The sequence below is a fragment of the Zonotrichia leucophrys genome, chromosome 9, assembly GCF_028769735.1.
Source record: "Zonotrichia leucophrys gambelii isolate GWCS_2022_RI chromosome 9, RI_Zleu_2.0, whole genome shotgun sequence".
NCBI lineage: Eukaryota > Metazoa > Chordata > Aves > Passeriformes > Passerellidae > Zonotrichia > Zonotrichia leucophrys.
The window spans coordinates 20633031-20652686 of record NC_088179.1 but is presented as its reverse complement, the minus strand read 5'-3'; the positions used below and the strand labels follow the sequence as shown (position 1 = coordinate 20652686).

The following is a 19656-nucleotide window of genomic DNA, read 5'->3' as shown; positions in this document are numbered from 1 at the left end:
GAAATCACATTCTTTAGCCAAATAAGTAGTCAGCTTTGAAGGTCACTCACACAGGAAACCTGGATTCTACTGCTACATGTCATATTTTATCTTATCTCTTTGTGTGTATGCTATCATACTTTATATTGAAAATATATTTAGCCCTGTACCTTTTAAAAATACATTTATTAAAAGGTAGTAAAAACCAAATTCCAAAGCTGAATTACAGGTTTGGCTAAGAGACTCATCTAGCATCGTTTTAACTGCCTAGAAGAGCTTTTTCAAAACATATTTTTAAAAATTTAAATGAGTTGTTTGTTTATGGCAAAAAGCCAACACCTAAATCCGTGCTTGTCATTGAAATTCATGGCTCTGCTGCCCAGGGCTCTCACTGTGACATCAGATGCTTAACACTGCTGTAAACTAGCTCACGTTTTTTACATATTCAGAAGTAGATGTAGATCTTAGGATTTATCTCACAGCACTTCAAAGCCAGGGCCTTTGTACCTAATTATGAGTCAAAGCTTGAAAGTTGCAGCCAGGCAAGAATCCTGCAGGAATCCTGATCTCCCTGCTCAACATGTGTTTACGTTTGGCAGTAGTCATCTGGGAGAAAGTGAAAAAAAGATTGGTTTGGAAAAAAAATACTTCTCAAAATTCTTTACTGGGCAAGGCCAATGGAGCTAGAAAATGCTGCACTTAGTGGTCTGCAGCCGAACAGTGAAGTCAGAATTCAGAAAAAGTGCACTTTTTGACTGTTTGCTCTTCCTCCAGAACAGCCACCACAGCCCACCCTTCACAGGTTCTCATCCAGCCACTTGATGTAGCTGTTCCTGGTCTGCACGCCGGCCGAGAAATCCGTGGGCCACACGGTGAAGATCATGCAGCCGTGGAAGCAGTCGTGGAAGTGATCGAGGGTGACGGGCACCCCGGCGCGCTCCAGGCGCGCGGCGTACATGGCGCCGTCGTCGCGCAGCACGTCGTTCTCGCAGGTCAGCACGTAGGTGCGCGGCTGCCGCGCCAGCGTGGCGTCGTCCGCCAGCAGCGGCACCGCCCGCACGTCCAGCAGCGCCGGCAGCCGCTCCACGATGGCCTCGCTGCCCGTGCTCTGCACCACGGGCTTGTAGTTCTTCTTGAAGGAGGGGGGCAGCAGGGAGGTCCAGTTGAGGCGCGCGCGGAAGGACAGGGCCCGGCCCACGTTGAGCGCGGTGTGGTTGTTGACGAGCAGCTCGTGAGCCAGGTCGTAGTTGCCGTTGATGTAATCGATCCAGTAGTTGATCATGACGTAGCGAGGGAGCACGGGCATGTTCATGTTCTGCTGGTAGGAGGGGGTGTTGAAGTCAAAGGCCTGGAGGACTGGGTAAATCAAGGCCTGCAGTTTCGGTCTGACAGGTAAATCCTCATCTTTGCTAAGCTGTGCGAAAAACACAGGATGGAATGAAGGTTATGAAGAAGATAAACATGTATCAATGTGGAACTTTAGGAAAGCAAACATTCATTTGACAGTTTTAGAGTGAATTCTGCTCTCATACAGGTAAGGTGGTTGTTTTGTCTGAATTATTAGCAGCCTGATCTTTTCTCCCTTAGTAAGGTGGCCATTCAGGCAGATCCAGCATCTCGGTCCCAACAGAAACCAGTGACATCAGTTTACTGAAGGGAGTAAGAAGAAAAAAAAAAAAAATGTGTAAAGTGGCATTTCTCTAACACAATGCCGAGCTGAACAGCAGGATTTCCTGAAACAAAGAAGCTACTTTTGCTTTTAAGAGCTTTTAATGGATTTTTCTTCCATGAATTGATCTAATTGGGTTTTTTTCAGCCAATGTAGATTGCTGGCATCCACAATTTCTTCTAGCAAAGACTTACCTGGTGCAGAAGCACCTCCCTGTGTCTGACTTGACCTGCATTTAAGTCTACCAATTACGAATTTTGTGCCCTCTGATTGCCTCACTGGAATAGTCAGCAAACTCTTTGTTTCATCTCCTACACAAGATACCCAGTGCCCCATCGTGTGTCATCTGGTTTAAAAAGAATTATGCATCAGGAAATCGAATTAGGAATGCTCCTTCCAAAATGTGGCACTATCATGTTTATCAGTCCTCAATGTTGAAGTTTTTATTGTAATTGTCTCTTATTAATTTTTCCACCCTAATTCAATATTGGAAGGTTGTCATGATAATTAGTTGTCTGGACATGGTATCTACTTTCTTATCACTAGTGGTTATGGAAATAAGTTAATAATAATATTTCATTCAACCATGAAAAATATTACTTGCCTCGGGTCTCCTTTAAACTCTTTACTAGATCAAATTCAGATTACATTTAAACTGCAGATACACAAAAGAAATTTCCTTAAAAGTGCAAAATGCTACAGGAAAACAATTTAACAGAAGAATTAAGCTCCACTTACTGTATATTTTGTCCTTCATTTGTATTTGAAAGAAAAAAAAGTATAGTTCCAGAGATAATTATCTAAAAATAGGCAATCATATTAGGAAATTATGCCCACTTGGAAAAACAAGGATTTCACCAGCAAAATAGGTTTAAAAAAGTAATTTAGCTACTTGCTCTTAAACTCAGGTCCATAAAAACTTGTGACTGTAACAACACATCACAACCTATGTGATTCATATAGTGACTGAGTCACTTTACAGAAGGAAAATTAACAGATTCTGGCTTTCTACCATTCTGTTTTCAGGCGTGGCACATCACCTTGTGATGGTGCACCACAAACACCAACAGCCTCTCTGGGCTGGACTGCAGTAGTGCAACACAGAACACTCTGTGGATGTTACCTGCTGGCACACAGCAGCTGCCAAATTCCCTCCTGCGCTGTCCCCAGAGATTGCAATTCGATTGGGGTCCACTGAATACTCAGCCAGGACATCAGGCTGCAGGAAATGCTTTGTTGCACGAAGAGCATCGTGGTACTGCTCAGGGAAGCACACCTCAGGCACCAGCCTGTATCTGCAACAGGAAAGGGATGAGAAACAATTCTTACCTCTGTCCTATTGTACTGGTGTTATTGTACCTCTCCTTTAGGATTTACGGGTGAAATCAGATAACCCTTGCTGGAAATAAGTATTTCATTAGGACAAACAGTACAGAAGAAGTAGGAGGCGTGTAATACGCATGTAAGACTTAATCTTATAATTAATGTTCTAATTTGGAACAATTAAAATGAACCTACTAAACATGAATAATACCAAGATAGTATGAAATTGTGCAGCACTTTCCTAGAATTTACAATGGAGGATTTCATAATGCATTATAAAAATCAGTAGTTAAGACACCCTTGGCAAGGGAGCCATTCCACCCTGCCTGGTTTTGATCCAAATTCCCACCTTAGCAAGGATGAGGGTGAGTAAATCATACACACCCAACATGCTCCTGTTTGGCTGAGCCAAATGCCTAAGCACTTCTGCTTCCCAAATTTTTACTGATGTCAGGAGAGAATAAACCTTGCTATCCCTCTGTGCCATGAAACTAACAATAGCCAAGAAATTAAGCAATGCCAATTTTCTTCAGTGCAACAGATGCAATAATTCCTTTCCTGTAGCAAGGAGAGGAGCAGAAATACACCCATTGGGCAGGTGAGGGATGGAGGCACAGAGAGCAAACAGCTGCCAGCTGAATCCCACACATGATGCTTCCTCAGCTTCTAAATTACAGTGCAGGAGAAATCTGTTTGTATTTACTGAAGAATTTGACATCCAAGAGTTGTTACTGGGTCTTATGATACAAAGCAAAGTTTTCAGCTTTTCAAACTACAGATTTTACACTTTCTCAGCAGAGCCTAGCCAACCAAAATTCAGTTCTCTGACTCAAAACATCTTTAGATTGTAAGCTAAAGAAGTTTCATATGCAGAATAAATTTTAAACTTAAGATTCCAACTTTCAAACTCCAATTGTGACCTGCTGTCAGAAAGCATTCTCTATCTTCTATATACAGGAATCTGAGGGTGTCCTTTGGGAGCTCCTTGCAAAACAGTAAACTGTGCACAGATTGTGAAAGTGAGATATGCAATTAGATCAACAAGGAATCCAATTAGACTTGGCTAATTGAATACACACCCCTTGACTGAAGGATGCAATGATTAAGGAAAAGAGGTAATAGTGACTCAGAGCAATAGAATGACACCAGCATAAATCAGAAAAGGAATAATAAGGAACTTTTCAATATTGTGATTGCTGCTTGTCTGGAATAACCAACAGCTGCTTTTGTAGTTTTCCTTGTTTCTAATAATAAAAAACCAAAACAGTAAGAAAAAATAAACCCACCCCCCAATCCTTTAAAGTACACTATAATAAGCATTAAATGAGTAATATCAACTCCATATAATTAAGTTGCAATTAGATCCCAAAGCTTGGTATGTAATGAACTGCAGGTGGGAAACTTGAGTAATTTTATCAAGTGGTTGGGTTTAAAAAAGAAAATATTGAAGTTGACAATAAAGATGGGAACAGTACCAATCAAGCTGGAGTCATCTAGGTAATGTATTTAGCTAATCAAGAGGTTTGTTTGCCTTGGAATTGTTCAACATGTTAAAAAAGCAGCCCTGCTTCTCTGTTGTCTGGCAGTCTTCTGTGCTTGAAGGAAGCACAAGGCTTAAAAGAGAGGACTGGAACAGTGGGAGATTGCAAGAGCAGCAGGAAACTGCCAGACCTCACAGTGTATTCTAAAATAATTAGAAAACCAAATGAATTTCTGATACCACTCCAATTTGTTTTAATTTTAAAAGGATAAAGGTATCAGGCTAGTATAGAAAATTACTGTCCAAGTTACAGCCTTATAGAGAAGCCAGTATGGAAGGAGAAGCTAAAAAAACTATGTTACAGATTTCTAATACCTTAAAACCTCTTGATCAGTTTTAGATTACTCACTCAACAGAGACAACAACAGCGTTCAGAGATTCGGCCATTATTCTGCAGAGATTGTTGTAAAGGCTTGTTCCTGGAAGAGAAGGACATGGTGTTAGGGACAGTGAGTCAATAGTCACAAAGGTGTCATTAAGCTTTCTCAGAAAACAAACAGCTATCACGCACACAGAATCCAGCAGATTTTATCACCAAAGTAAATGATAAATGAGATCAGCCCACAACTGCTCAAGTGCCAAATCCATACTCCTTCCAGCAGAAGGAAGGTAATTCATCACAATTTCAGAATCCTGCAGTCTAATGCCTTTCCTCATCTGTTTGTTGGTGACTTCAGACATGTCATTTCACCCACCTATCACAGTTTTCTCAGCTGGCCAAAATCTAAGGCACACAGTGGTCTGGGGGCATTTACATCCAGAGAGGGTTACTGCTGCATGAGTCACTGCCTGTGGTTCATTTTATTGTAGCATTCACGGCTTTAATTCAAATGAGTTGCCCTATTAATGTCAGGTGAGCTACTCATTTAAGGGAGGATTAATCACAGCTATCCTATTTATCAGAGGACTGATTATCTTTAATTTTGTTCCTTTCCAGTTACTTAATTGTTGGTTCCTAGTACTATAAAATATACTAGGACTATTAAATGTTTTCTAAGTATCCAATCTTAGAAATTAAAATTTAGGTGTAGCAATTGTGTCATTTACTTCGGCACCTTGGACTCAGGAATATATCTGACAAAGCCAAGCTATAATCATCCTGACAAAGTGCAGCAGTTTAATATAAACTTTTGCACAACAAGAACAAATGATGCAGGCAGGAGGTTAACAAATATCCTTTGGGCAGGTCTAAGAAAATCCATCTCAAAGCAGAATTCCTCTGTAGGAAGAGGAGAAAAATGTTTAACTGCTACAGGACAAAGAGACTGGAATTTCCAAAGGCATGTGAAGGCCACATTTTAAAGTTATTTAGGAACCTAAATCTCACTCAAATCCTGGTCTAAATGACTTGTACATCCAGAGTCCAAATGCAATCAGCACAGTCTGTGTTTTGTATCATTTTGTAAAAACCCACTCATGTTCTTTGCCTGTAGAGGAAGCTGCAGAATCAGGGCTTTATGGACTACAGGATGTCATGGGAACAATGGGGAAGGAAAAGGGAGAAGACTTTCTCAGATCTGGATCCCAGAGCAGCCACAGGAGCCACAAGCCCTTTGTCTCCCAAGGCTGTTTTCCTCCTGTACAATGTGGAAGCAATCAGTGGTTACCTTATCACTGCCTATAGCTGTACCTCACTTCCCCTGATCACGTTTGTGGTTTCCAAGCTAAAGGAGTAAACAGCATTACATTTCAAGGTAATTATGCTCGTGGTGGTTGTAGTCCCTAAGGAGCAACCCAAAGAGGAACCAACCCCTACCTGCTTCCCTCACACTCCTCCTGCCTGTGCTCAGCAGTGTGTATTCCCAGGTAGGGGTTATTTAAGAACCAAACATTAGCAAGGCTGTTGCATAAAGTGTAGATCAGCTCAGTCTTCTGCTAATTATTCTCTGAAAATGGGGCAAACCCACATAATTTCCTTTTATGCAGCCACTGGAGTCTGATCACCAAGAACTGATTTTTGCACATTACCTCAGAAAGTGAGGGACTGGCCTAAGCAGCCCACCCAGGCATCACAGAGATTTAATCAATAAGCTATTTTTCCTGCTTAGGATGTAATGAAAAGAACCTTTTAGTCCTTTTACAGCTCACATGCAGGTAAGATATGCACTTCTGCTGTGTGTTCATGGTATTTTTCTCCCTCTCTCCTTAGACTCGATCCACCAGAGTGGAGACATTCACTACTGAATTCAGGTACATCTTAGCAAAACTGCCATTCCTGGCAGGAAAAAGAGCTTGTGGCTTTTCCTGCTAGGAGAAAAGCAGACTGAAATGCTATTTAATTACTGTCAGACACCTACTTGCACTTGCCAAGGCCCAGCCCCCTCCATGGATGTAAACAACGCTGCGCTTGAGGCTTTCATCTCCCTTGGCAGGAGGTTCAAACACTCTCACTTCCACGCCATCAAAAACTGCATCCGTGATTTTAACGTCTTCAGAGGAGACAGACTTCAGCTTGTCAAAGGTGCAAATCAAATAATTCAGAACTATCAAGTGATGGCTGAGTCTCAGGTAGTGAATCAGGTGACACTAGTGGGGGGAAAAGAAGAAAGGAAATTTCTGTTACTTCAGAGCATATCATATTCTACCCACATTGATGTGTAATACAACTGCATTCAAAGGGCAGGTCCTACATGATTCTTACAATATTCACTGGAAAATGAAATTTTATCAAGAACCTCTAATGTTTTTAAAGCTGTATTAAAACAAAAAGCTGCCCATAGAAGATTTTCTGTGGAAAAATAAAATTAAACTGGATCACAACCATGAACGAGCACTCAGATCCTCTGAAAGACACCTCGGAAGGGAACAACCCTCATGTTCCACCAGGGGACCCATGAAGCTCCTCAGACTGGTGCCAGCAGAGGGCAATACTACACAGGCGATGTTTTTTGGTGGAAAAGTATCAAAAATGCAGATTGTTTCTCTTGGTCCACTGCAAAGCATAAGTCTTTCTACTTCCAAATTAAGAAAAGTTCCCAAGGGCTGCAAAGAAATTTGGAAACGGCAATAGTCTTACAGGAATATAATGGTATTTTTGGCTTGTGTTGTGTTTACCTGCAGAACTGGGAAGGATCTGAAACACCAGTTAAGAACAACAGTAGGTTAATGACACTTTTTTCCAACCCCAGAGACTTTTTAATGTGAGTTTTTAATGTTACTTTTTAATGTGACTAAAACACTATGAAATTGAAGAATGATCTGATCCTTCTGTCTCCTTATGGTAGAAGGAGGCAGATTTTATCCTCTTCAGCTATCAAGGACTTTTTTTTAATGTTTATTTTTAAAATTTTGCTCTGACTCGATTAGAAACCTGCTTCTCTCAGCAAACACTACTGGGATTCAAGGCACTCCTCCACTTTGAAATGGTCATGACCTGCTCCCCACACATGACCTGCTCACTATTTGTAGTGCATACCTGTCACCATGCCCTGGATGGTGCACAGGGGTGGCAAAAGGGCAGCCAAAGGACCACAGGGACTACAGTGTCCACAGTGACCATTTAAAAGGAAAACTAGTGGAGGTCTTTCCCCTTTGAGCTCAGAAACTGGATAACCAGCAAGGCCTTTTGTACAACTATCTCAGGCAAGGCAATGGAGTTGGGAGGTAAAATTAACACATATATTTAACATATATCTGTAGGACCTACCACCAGGAGAACTGTCAGCTGGGACCTTTTATTTTATGTCCAGGTACCAAATATTTGGAACAAGAAGAGGTGTCCTGTTGTATAGGGCTTTTCTACACATGCCCACTTTGCAGTGTGAATTCTGCCAGTCCCAGCAGTGCAGTGTAACCTGCTACAAAGGATTCAAGATGCTGACACAGAGTGAGCAGGGTCACCCAGGTACTGGTCTAACCCCATTCACCTGCTGAAGAACAGACAGTTGCCAGTTTAATCTGTACAAAATCTGCACACACCTCCCTCCAGAATAAAAGCAAGCTTTGAAGCACTCAGCATTCTCTCTTCCAAAGAAGATCTTACAGCCACAATCTCTTACATGTAATTTTTTTCTCTGTCCTAATTAGTTTGAATGTTAAAAAAAATTGAAGTATTTGCTTTCATCCAGGTTCTGTACAGGAAAGGCCCTGCACAGCTCTCACTGCAGACTGCTGTAGAAAAAAAGAAAAGTTTGATATTTAAACCACCCCCCCCCAAATTTACACCAAATACAATGGGCTGTTATGTGACTTGGGAGAGGAATCCATTCCCAAAACAAGAATTTTTTAAAAAATTACATTTTTTTTTCTTGCTTTAACTTGTGCTAACATCACCCTGCTGAGATTGTTTGGTAGGAATCCAAATTTTAAACTGTTTGCTGCTTTTTGGATGGGACATAATTTCTTCATACTGCAACTCTTTTCTCTGGGAGAAGAAACACAAAATATCCACCTGGCAGGAAGAATGCTGAATTCTCAAGGCTATTTGCATCTCCGAGTTTCAGCCCATGTTTTTCTCTCACCATTACTTAAAATTCCCACAGGAAACCCCAGGACTAGTTTGAAATCTGAAGAGCAATACTTCTATTAATAATCTGGCACACAACTTGTTTGGCTGCCACTGATGTAACCACATGAAGGTCTGATCCTCTCTGTGCCCTATGGAAGCTCCCAGGGGAGGTAACCACTGCAAAGCAGTCTTAAAAATACTGCTCAAGAAAAGAATGTTTTTGTAGATTTTATTTAGCCTGACTGTGCTGCAACAGACATCTCGTTTTTGTTTTCTCCCTCTTTAGTTTGCATTCTCTGTAGACAAGATTACCACATGTTCCCTGGAGTCAGGAATGTTTTGTTTTCAAGGCTAGTTAAGGATATTTACCAAGAAGTGTTTTGCCCTGTTCTTCAAACCACAGAGCACCCTGGCCATCTGCAGCCTACCATGTCCTTTCATGCCTATTGCTCCTAGAATAGACCACGCTTTCCAAGAATCCAGAAACGTGGAAGAGATGCTTTCCACATCAGCACACAAAGGCAACAGTCCTAATTATTTATCAGGCATAGGCAGATTTTCTGCCAAGCATTTATCAGATAGATTCTTTGTTAGTCAATGTGCCTAACCAGCCTATTGGCTTGTGATTTACAAGGCATCAGGATTGCACTTTTTGCTGGCAAAGAGCCAGTCTTGTCCAAAGTTCTCACAAATAAATTTCTTCTTATCTTCTCTCTAAATGTTAAAAAAAATACCTGTCATATCTTAGCAATCTGTACTAATACTCCTGGCAGAACATGTGGTTGGTTGGCCAACTCTCCTCTAGGAGTACCTTGCCACTCAAAGGACAGCCCTGCCCATCCTGATGCCCGTTCTTCCCTGGCACCTTTCTTGTGGTGCCCCTGGAAGCCTCAGAGCAGGATCTTGCTGCACCAGTTACATACAAACCCAGCAGAGCCAGAGAAACACCAAACTTCAGTCATGTCACCTTACTGATAGCCCAAGGCAGGACAGAGGAGCAGGAGAAAGGATGCCAGCCCTTTTGGCAGCAGCTGGATCACCTTGAATCTGGGATAAACCTGGAACTGCCCATCTCATGTGAGCAATACTGGGTTTGATCTTTGCTGGTAGCTGTGGTTTTTACCACACTCCCAGTTACAATCTGCAGGGCTGCTGCAGGTTACCAAATGTAACACTTCAATATATTTGGGGATTACGTGTATGTGGCGAGAGAAGAGAAGAGAAGAGAAGAGAAGAGAAGAGAAGAGAAGAGAAGAGAAGAGAAGAGAAGAGAAGAGAAGAGAAGAGAAGAGAAGAGAAGAGAAGAGAAGAGAAGAGAAGAGAAGAGAAGAGAAGAGAAGAGAAGAGAAGAGAAGAGAAGAGAAGAGAAGAGAAGAGAAGAGAAGAGAAGAGAAGAGAAATGTTCTCTGGTTAAAAGGGAGAGCAGACAGTGCTGTAACACTAAAAGCTAGCAGAAAGGAAGAGAAAGCATAAGGAAAGGGGGAAGTAAAGAGACTACAGGAAAGAAAGAGGAGATAGTATAAAAATAAAAAGCCTGTGGGCAACTGGCCCAGAACTGCCCTGCCAGCTACAGGCATAGCACGTTGCTCGCTCTGGGTCACAGCTGCAAGTTTTTTCATTTTCCACTACAGCAAAATCTCCTTTTATTTTGCCAGGACGTTCCCATGACTGAGATTTTAAGGTAAGGACTATGCAGGCACTCCCAAGGGACCGAACTGTTCAAGACTGACACTTTCCTTCTGGTAAACTCTTTGATATGGGGTGCCAGGTACTGAAAGATTTAACTGATGTAGGAGAAGTTTTTCAGCAAATGAAGGAAGGAGTCAGGGCAGAATGACCAAAGTACTGCACCAGTGAGGCACCATTACTTCACCTTTAACCACCAATATCTGTCCCTAAATTATATAGATTCTCCTTCTGGCTCCTCAGCTGATAATTTAATGAAGAAACTCACACCCCCAGGGACTTGAATTCCATTCTCATCATATGTTCTCTATTGCAAAAAAGTAACCCAAAAGTTTTTGTTGCAAATGTCCAGTACCCTCTAACTCCACTCAGCACACTGGGACTCTCTGTCCTCAGACGACTTCCTGGGCTAACCATGGCTCTGCCCTTTAGCACGGAATGATTGCGACAGGTCAGGAGGCACAAAGGCACAAAGGCACCACGGCACCACCCTCCAGAGGCATCAGCTGCTGCCCCCAGTGCCCTCCCAGAGGGCAGAGCCAGGGTCCTGCACCGACCTTTCAGGCTCTGGGGGCATCAGGAACTGGGCAAACAGCTAAGGCTCTTTGCACATCCAGCACTACTTGGGAGCCAGCCAAATCTCACTCATGACTCAACTGAGTAATGATGCTGGAACTGCAAGGCTGAACTGTCTAAAACTCAACTTCCTACCTTAAAAGACACAGACAGTATAGTCAGTTCTGGCATTGCTTTGAAAAGGACACTTCTATAAACATTACAGGCCAAAATGCCAACGACAATGTCTGTAGTCAGTAACAGATGAGTGAAAAATAAACATGATCATTTCCACATTTAGCTGTGTGTGGAACAGATTGTTTTGGGTGCATCTTAGGCAATTTACCCTGTTTAAGGGTGATTTTACAAAAAGATTTCTCAATGCAAGTGTCTTGTTGCCCAGTAAAGAACATGTCCTTTTAATACTATTAGATAAGACAATTTTCAAAGACAAGTGCTCCTAGTTTTATGAATTTCCTTTAGAAATAAAAAGAAACCAGGAAGACTGTTTTTTCAGTTTATTAATTAGAAACAAAATCTAATTATGTTTTGATGTAAGATTTTGCTCATGTACCTATTCAATCATGATGATTGCTTTTATAGCAACCTAAGTTACCTGTTCCTGCAAGCAGGACTTACAGTGTGGTTCAGTTTCTGCCAAGGTGCCAGTGCTGGGAGACCCACCTTCCATAACTAAAAACCTGCTTTACTGTAAATCAATTCTAAAGACTGTTCTTGCATCCAGAACCATCAACAACTTACTGCACTGCCTACAACTATGACTTACATCTGTCCAGAAGTTACACACTCTGAAATATGTGAGTAGAGAGAAATTAAAATGTTAGAAAGAAATACAACTGTTTTCTTTACTCCTGAATGTTGATATCCCATGGCTGATTTTATTCCAAGAGTGGAGAAGAAGCACAAAGGAAACACTTGGCTGATGAGAAGTTTTCTGCCCTGTACAGCTGCCTGCCTTCTTCCATATACATCTATCTGATGGCCCCTATGCCAACCTATTTATCCTTCCAAACCTTTGCTAACAGCTGTCCCAATTCCAAAAAAATTCCTCTTTCCTTGGCATGCACCAGAATAGCAAGTGTCTTGACAGTGGTGTTCAGAAATAACTTATTTCAAAGGACTGCAATAAACATGTGCTGCTCTCTTTCCTCTTCTAAGGGAGAGTGGTTAGAGGAAGAAGTCAAAATGCCTGTTATCAATACTGCTGTTACAGCAGAATTTTGAATTGTTGCTCTAGACACTTGTTAACAGACACCCACTGAAAAAATGACGCTAAATCTCTGGCTCAATCCTGTAATTAACTTTCTGTGGCTTCCCAAATTTCAGTGAAGCTGAGTTCTGATCTACCTGTATATACATGTATGTATACAAGTTTTTAATTTCTAATCTCAAATTGTGTTATATCAGTTTCATGTACAAATGTTACCATGCCCCATTTTGAGACAGGTGATGGGCAAATTACCCTTTCTTAGGTAAGCATTTTCACACTAATTCATTACTATCATTAAAGTCTCAGTTTCTCTGTTTTCTTCCAGAGCAGCACAGGGCATTAGAGAGGGCACAGGAACAAGGCTCTGGAAAGTCATCTCAGTTTTCAGCTCCCTCACTGGAGTTTTTGTGACCTCAGATAAACACTCCAGCTCTTCCTACCTCTGTTCCCCGCAATTTAAGACTTAAACTGATACTTTAGCAGTATCAGTTCCCTTCTGTAGTACGTTTTGAAACCTGCTTAAAGAAACTGCCCTTTTGAAACCTGCTTAAAGGAACTGCCCTATAAACACTACACACGTTTTAAACCACCTGATTATACGTGAGTGTTGGATTCTCACACTGAGCCAGGACACTGACTCAGTCCCAAGCTTGTAAAGAAATTTATAGCAGCCTGGGACAAAACTCTACATGCAAATGTAAAAACCTTATCATTAGTACACTGAAAGCCAGTGACAGTCCTATTGTGTTTTATTCACAGTGATTATTAATTCACTGAGCAAATAAACACATTATCCCTAATAAGAAATGGTCACACTTAATCATCAGAGTATTGACAAATCCATTTCAAAATAAGCAAAAGACAATTAATTTATTTGAAACACTTGAAGCTTGTGGGGAAAAAACACACTTCAGAGATTTTGAAATTAGAAAGGTATTTCTGTCAGCTATCAGACCTATAAAGCAAAGTAATAAACAGCAAGCTGAAATACATTCAGAAGTGGGTGAAAGTTCAGCAGTCCCACTGAGAGAAATGTTAAACCATTTGGCCTTGAAATAGCTAATAGAGAAAGAAAGAGGAAGCTGACCTCTGGAAAAGAACATACACTTTATTATATATATATATATATATATATATATATATATACACACACAAAAGCTGCCTAACAAAGTAAATACACAAGCTTAACTTTTACAATCCTACCTTTGGTTCACAAGGGTTCCTTCCTAATGACAGTCATTTATTCCTGACTGTGCTGCCTCAGTGTTAGAAAGACTTCTGAACCCTTGGAAAGCACCTTCTTTTTCTCTCCAGAAACCAGTGCCCCAAGGCTCACCTGTTGTGTGGCTGGGGCACCTCTAACAACTCCCCTCCTTCATGCTTCTGGGTTAAACTCACTTGTCCCTTTGTTTTTTGCAAGTGATGTTACAGAACTGTTACTTGCTTAGTTTTTCTCAGTATTGAAGTTTTTATTTCTAAGGCCAGAGATGTAAACAACTAAGGAATGACCACTTTCCCCTAACAAAGTCTTCCCTGTCCCAGAGAGTGGGGCAGATGTGGGCACCTCATTCCTGCCACCAGCTTGCTCCAGCTGGCACCCACCAGGCTTTGTCCTGCCAGCTCCTCCTGGGATTATGACCTCTAGAATATCTCAAAAGAGACTCCTCAGCCTCCAAGCTAGAGGCACCAGAATGCATCTACACCCAACACACCACACAAACAAACTGAATGTGTAGCTGAGGCAGCAGCAATATACATATACATAGCCACAGTCATACCATTTTCTAAAGTTAGGTCTCCTTGAGCCAGAGGTTCTGGCCCTGATTCAGGTGTTCCTGGACAAACCATGACTCTGTGTTTTGCAGGCAGCATGCTGTGCAGGCACCATGGCCCTTCTGTCCCTACCTAGCAATGAATTTGGGCAAGCTGAGCACCTGCAGTTCAGTCATTTGAGCTAAAACATGGAGCAAGTGAATGTCAAGCCACAGATTTTCCTTCAGAATTTAAACTATTGCATAATTTTCCTCTCATACAGGAGGACATACAAGTGAACAGGTTTTATCTGTACAGCAAACAGGTTTTATCATTTCAATCAGGAGGCATACTTTGATTCGGCTATACAACTGGACCATAAGATGTCCCAGGGAATCAGATGAGTGATCCATTTAGTCCCAGCCTCTGTCTCCAAAGGTGACAACCAGAAAAGCTATTCAGGCAGAATATACAAGTTTGGACACTGTATGGGGGTCACTGTCCTCAGCTTCCCACTACTCACCATTACTGCATTAAGAATGTAGCAGGTACATTCCCACCTAGTCCATTTATGAGCCCTCTGTCCACCAACTCATTTAATCCCTTTTTGAAGGGATCATCATCTGCTCAAAATACAAGCTTTTGCACATTTCAAAACAATCCAGTAAACTGAAATTTAAATCAAAACAACTTTCCATTTTCACATACACTCTGCCTTATATCAGTCCTGTCCATGACTGATCAGTCCTTGTGAAAGACTGGATAATATTAGAAGAAAACAAACTTCAGAGATGAAGTCATTATCAGAAAATTTGCCATGTCTTTTCTGTTTCATGTCAGCATAAAAACGCTAACAGAAAATAAGGGAGAAATCAAGTGACAACTGCTCTGTGACAAAAAGCAAGCATCCAGAGTTTTCTTTAGTAACAGGATTCCAAATCAAGACAGTTTAACATTTGAAAGAGCTTCGTATGTCCTCTTTCCCTAAGGCACAGGGAGCAGATTAAACCCGCTAATTCTTTTTCCCTGACCAAGCGCCGGCAATTCGCACACCAGAGCGAGCCGCAGGCGGTGAGGCTGTGCCGGGAGCCCCGGGCAGCGCTGGCAGCCGGCGGTTCCGAGCGGCGCTCGCCGGACGGACGGACGGACAGGGGCGACACCGGGGCTGTCCTGCGCGGCGCTGCCGCTGTCGCAGTCACAGAGGGACACGAGCCCGTTCTCCTCCTACATGGGGGACCGGCCCAGCTCCGGCCCGCCACACGCGATGTCACCGACCCGGGCACTCTCCAGCCACAAGGCAGCCCCGGGGCCGGGCCGGGAGGGCTGTGCGGGGGCCGCTCCCGCTGCGCGGATGCCCCGGACCCGCGCCGCTACCGCGCCTCCGGTACCGGAGCGGGGGCTGCCGCCCGCCCCCCCAGCGCCGGGGTGCCGGGGCCGCCTTACCGTCTGCTGCACCGCCCGGAAGGTGGCATCCAGCAGCATCAGCTTCCAGGGGTCGGACACGGCGCCGGGCAGCGGCAGGTACACATAGTAGGCGGACAGGGCGGCCAGCGCCGGCAGCAGCAGCCAGGCGGCCCGCATCGCCTCCTCCGCGCCGTGTGCGGCCGCCTCGCCGCGCTCCCCGCGGGGCGCGCACCGCCCCCGGGCCGGCCTCCCCCGGAGGAAGTCCCGGCGCTTCCTCCCGGGCCGCCGGCCGTGTGCCCGGCCCGAGCCGAGCCCAGAGCCCGCCCGGCGCCGCCCCGCCCGCGCCCGCCCGCCCCGCGGAGCCGCCGCGCCCCACGGCCGGGCGTGCTCGGGGACCGCCGGCCCGGAGCATCGCACCCGCCCGGGGCTGCCCGCGGGGCCGCGGGGGAAGGGGCTGTGCGGACACACGAGGCGTGGGAGGACGGAGCTCCTCCATCGCGCTCTCGGCCAACAAAGGCATCCACATCTTGGAAAGCACCTTCAGACTTTCCAGGTGCCAGGTGCTGCCTCCTGGCACCCCGTATCCACTGCTGACACCCCATACCCACAGCCAGCACCCCGTACCCACAGCCAGCACCCCATACCCACTGCTGACACCCCGTACCCACTGCTGACACCCCGTACCCACAGCTTGCACACCGTACCCACTGCTGACACGCTGTACCTACTGCTGGCACCCCATACCCACTGCTGACACCCCGTACCCGCTGCTGGCACCCCGTGCCTACACCTGACCCCTGTACCCACACCCAAAAGCTTTGCCCACTCAGGCTGAGTGGTTCTGTGGGGCTGACCTGGTAGCAGCCAGCCCGACCCACAAGCAAACCCCACCAGTTCACAGAATCACTGAATGGTTTGGGTTGCAAGGACCTTAAAGACCATCTCACTCCAAAATCCCTTTCACGGACAGGGACACCTTCCCCTAGACCAAGCTGCTCCAAGCCCTGTCAGAGCTGGCCTTGATTTTCGTATTTAGGGTTGCAGCAGCAGTGGATGTGTGCAGTGTCAGCTCTTTGCCAGCAGAGAACAAGAATATCAATGTTCAGGTAGGGTTGGCCCTTCTCCACTGAGCCCAGAGGCTGAGGAGGTGAGATGTAGACTGCAACATGGAACAATTCAAATCAGTTTGACAGGATCTCAGATTCAAGCTGTTTCCAGAAACTCACGGACACCCTTATTTTACCTGGAGAAACCTGTTTCCCATTTAACACATAACAAAATTATTCCAGAAAGATTATTTGTTTAAGGTATGTTGTGTAATTTTGTTTTGGACTGGGAGTTTGTTGGGGTTTTCATTTTTTTACCATGGGTCAGTAACAGATTTTGGTTCAACACAGAAATATTTCTTGTACCTAAGACAGGAAAAAAAGTTAAATATATTTTTTAATCACACTCTAAAGAGTTCAGCCTTTACACAAGTCATTACTTAGTCACTGTCCTATCGTCAGCAAATTAAAATATTTATTTAAATAGCCAGATTCACGTACATTATGAATCCAGTGCAGAAAAAAAAAAAAGAATGAGCACCAAACTGAACACTGACTATAATTAAAAATGAATTCATAATACTAAAAAGTCACATAGAAATATAAATAGAGTCCTGGAAAGCACCACTATCCTTTAAAAGTTGACATGAAAACGTAATATAAGAAAAATATGTTTCTACAGACTAAAAGGTCAGATTTTAGTGGAGCTTTCCTGGAACTGAAGTACCACCTTGCTGATTCTAAAGGTTGCAGAAGAATGTTTCTGGAATGAGCAAGAAAGCCCCTCAAGCATCTTTAACCTTTTCTAATAACAGCAGCAGATGGATTTTCTGTGGTTTTCACAGTCCATTTGGGTAGACTACAGAAGGGAAGAAACAAGCTTTGCCAAGAAAGCAGACCAGGGTTAGTCCCTGAGGTCTCCAGATTTTTATACAAAGTTGTGCCTTTCTGTATTGTTTTGTGTTCACACCTTCTCCTTCACCTTGTGCCCTGCTCCCCTGCCTCCCTTGCTCTGCATACCCTGGTTCCTTTGCTTTCCCTGCCCCTGCCCCTAAATCCCACACCCAGCATCCTGACTGTAATAATTGGTACCCATCTCTTCAACAAAACTCACTGTTCCCAAACCTCTGTCAAAACTGAGCCCCTCTCTCAGCTTCTTATCTCCTCAAAGTAGGGATAAAAAGGTTGGATGGGATTTTTCTGAGGTTTCTCATGCTCCCATGTCCCGCCCCCCCCATACACCTGGTGCTTGATCTCTCTCCTTCCTCATATTTTGAAAACTGCTGCTCTGGCTAAACTGAATCAATGGCTCAGTTGATTGAAAAAAAATTCAGTTGATTGAAAAAAAACTCCAAAACCAACAAACCAACAACAAACCACTGTGGTTTGAGAAAGATCCCTTTGTTTAAAAAATGTAAAAGAGAGAAATGAAACCCCAGGATGCAAGCAGGACATCTCAGGGCCAGCAGTTTACCTATGTAAACTCACACCCTGAAGCCAAGGAAGAGGTGCTGGACCCCAAACTCCTGGGAAAACACAGGGCACCAAGGGGGCACCAAGGTCTCCTTGGGGTTCCATCAGCTTTTCCAGTGTGGCCTCCTTGTCCTTTGCTACAGCTATGAGATCCCTGCTCTCACCCAGGCAGCTTGTCAGGATTTATTTAATGATTTAATCTGCTGAAACTTTCTCCCTGTGGGTGACACTGCTTGAAGAAGGTATTTAACTATAAAATAAATGTTATGCTCCTGGGTTACTGATGCCTACTTAACTGGAAGGGCAGGTTTCAGCTGCATGTTACATTTTACAGAACACAAAATAATGGGTGTTTCTATTTCAGAGCTTTTTATAAGAAAAGCACTTTGATGTTTAAATGTCAGACAGCTGAGGAATAGTAATTATTTTGTCATCAGTCCTGTATTAATCTTTAGAGACGATAAGAGCACTTTAAAAAAATCCCACAATTTAGCTATGTTTTTTAAGTGATTAATACCTAAAATTTGTCTGCATTCTGTTCCTGGGAATCCAGGTTCACCAGAATAACCAAACTGCTTTATCACTTTGTAATTCTGGATTTTCAAGTATATTGTAAAAATGGCTAGTACAAGTCCCTCCCAAATGCACAGGGAACCCTCTATTTATGTACTGAACATTTGGGTATTGATTTTATTATCTTTTAAACCTTTATCTGAGAACTGATGCATCTTATTACCTCTTAATCCCTTATCCAAGTAAATATGGTTCTCCTGTCTTTGCAAGCACATTTTATACACACTTTATTTATGTTTTTTAAGATGTTGATGCTAAATGAAAATTAATGTGCAAACACCAGTATCTTTTCCAGAAACAAGTACTATTGACTCCTGTACTGCAGAACTTGTTGCAAACCTAGGAGAACCCTGGTTCCAGGTATGGGGGAAACCTGGCTGAAAAGGACTTTTATTTAAGAGTGCGCAGTGGAAAATCCAATGAAAGTTGGCCTGGAACTGCAAAATGATGGCCCAAGGGGGTACTCGAAGGTGACAAAAGGACCTCAGGTAAGAGTGGATTTTGACTGTAAGTTATCATTGAAATGAGTCAATGTGAAATAAAGTAATTGTAGGGCTTGTGTAATTCTGTAACAATTGGACACAAGTGTCAACATTGAAGTGACCTTCTTGTTTTCCAGGCTGTTATTCTGAAATCTTTTCCTCAGGAAAATAGTCCTAATTTCTGTGTACCTCATCAGCAAATCTATATCCATGTAAACAACACCCATTATCATTTTCCTATGCTTTTCCTATTTTGTTTTTCTTTCAAACCATAAAAAGTCAATGGGCTTTTGCAGCTGCTGGATCAATAATGAAAAAGCCTGAACTGAAAAAAATTGGATGATCTAAGAACTCAGTTTGGCAGATAACAGAACATTCTAGAAATACAAAATGTATCTTTCATTGTATTTACATTGGGAGTTTGTTGACATTTGCAGTGAAACATTGTGCTAAATCAGGTTCCAGGATACTGAGCCCCTAAGAATCCCTTTCCATA

The 19656-nt window shown here is 43.2% G+C and overlaps 1 protein-coding gene across 1 annotated transcript; it reads right to left on the bottom strand.

The window, feature by feature from the left end:
- Nucleotides 1-737: 737 nt before the first annotated feature.
- On the bottom strand, nt 738-15894 carry NCEH1 (neutral cholesterol ester hydrolase 1). The gene is made up of 5 exons (XM_064720973.1): nt 15626-15894; nt 6809-7037; nt 4861-4930; nt 2772-2943; nt 738-1393 (listed from the first exon to the last, which is right to left on the bottom strand). Exons 1-5 carry the CDS (start codon nt 15761-15763, stop codon nt 776-778), a joined length of 1227 nt encoding a protein of 408 aa, XP_064577043.1. The 5' UTR covers nt 15764-15894; the 3' UTR covers nt 738-775.
- Nucleotides 15895-19656: the final 3762 nt, after the last annotated feature.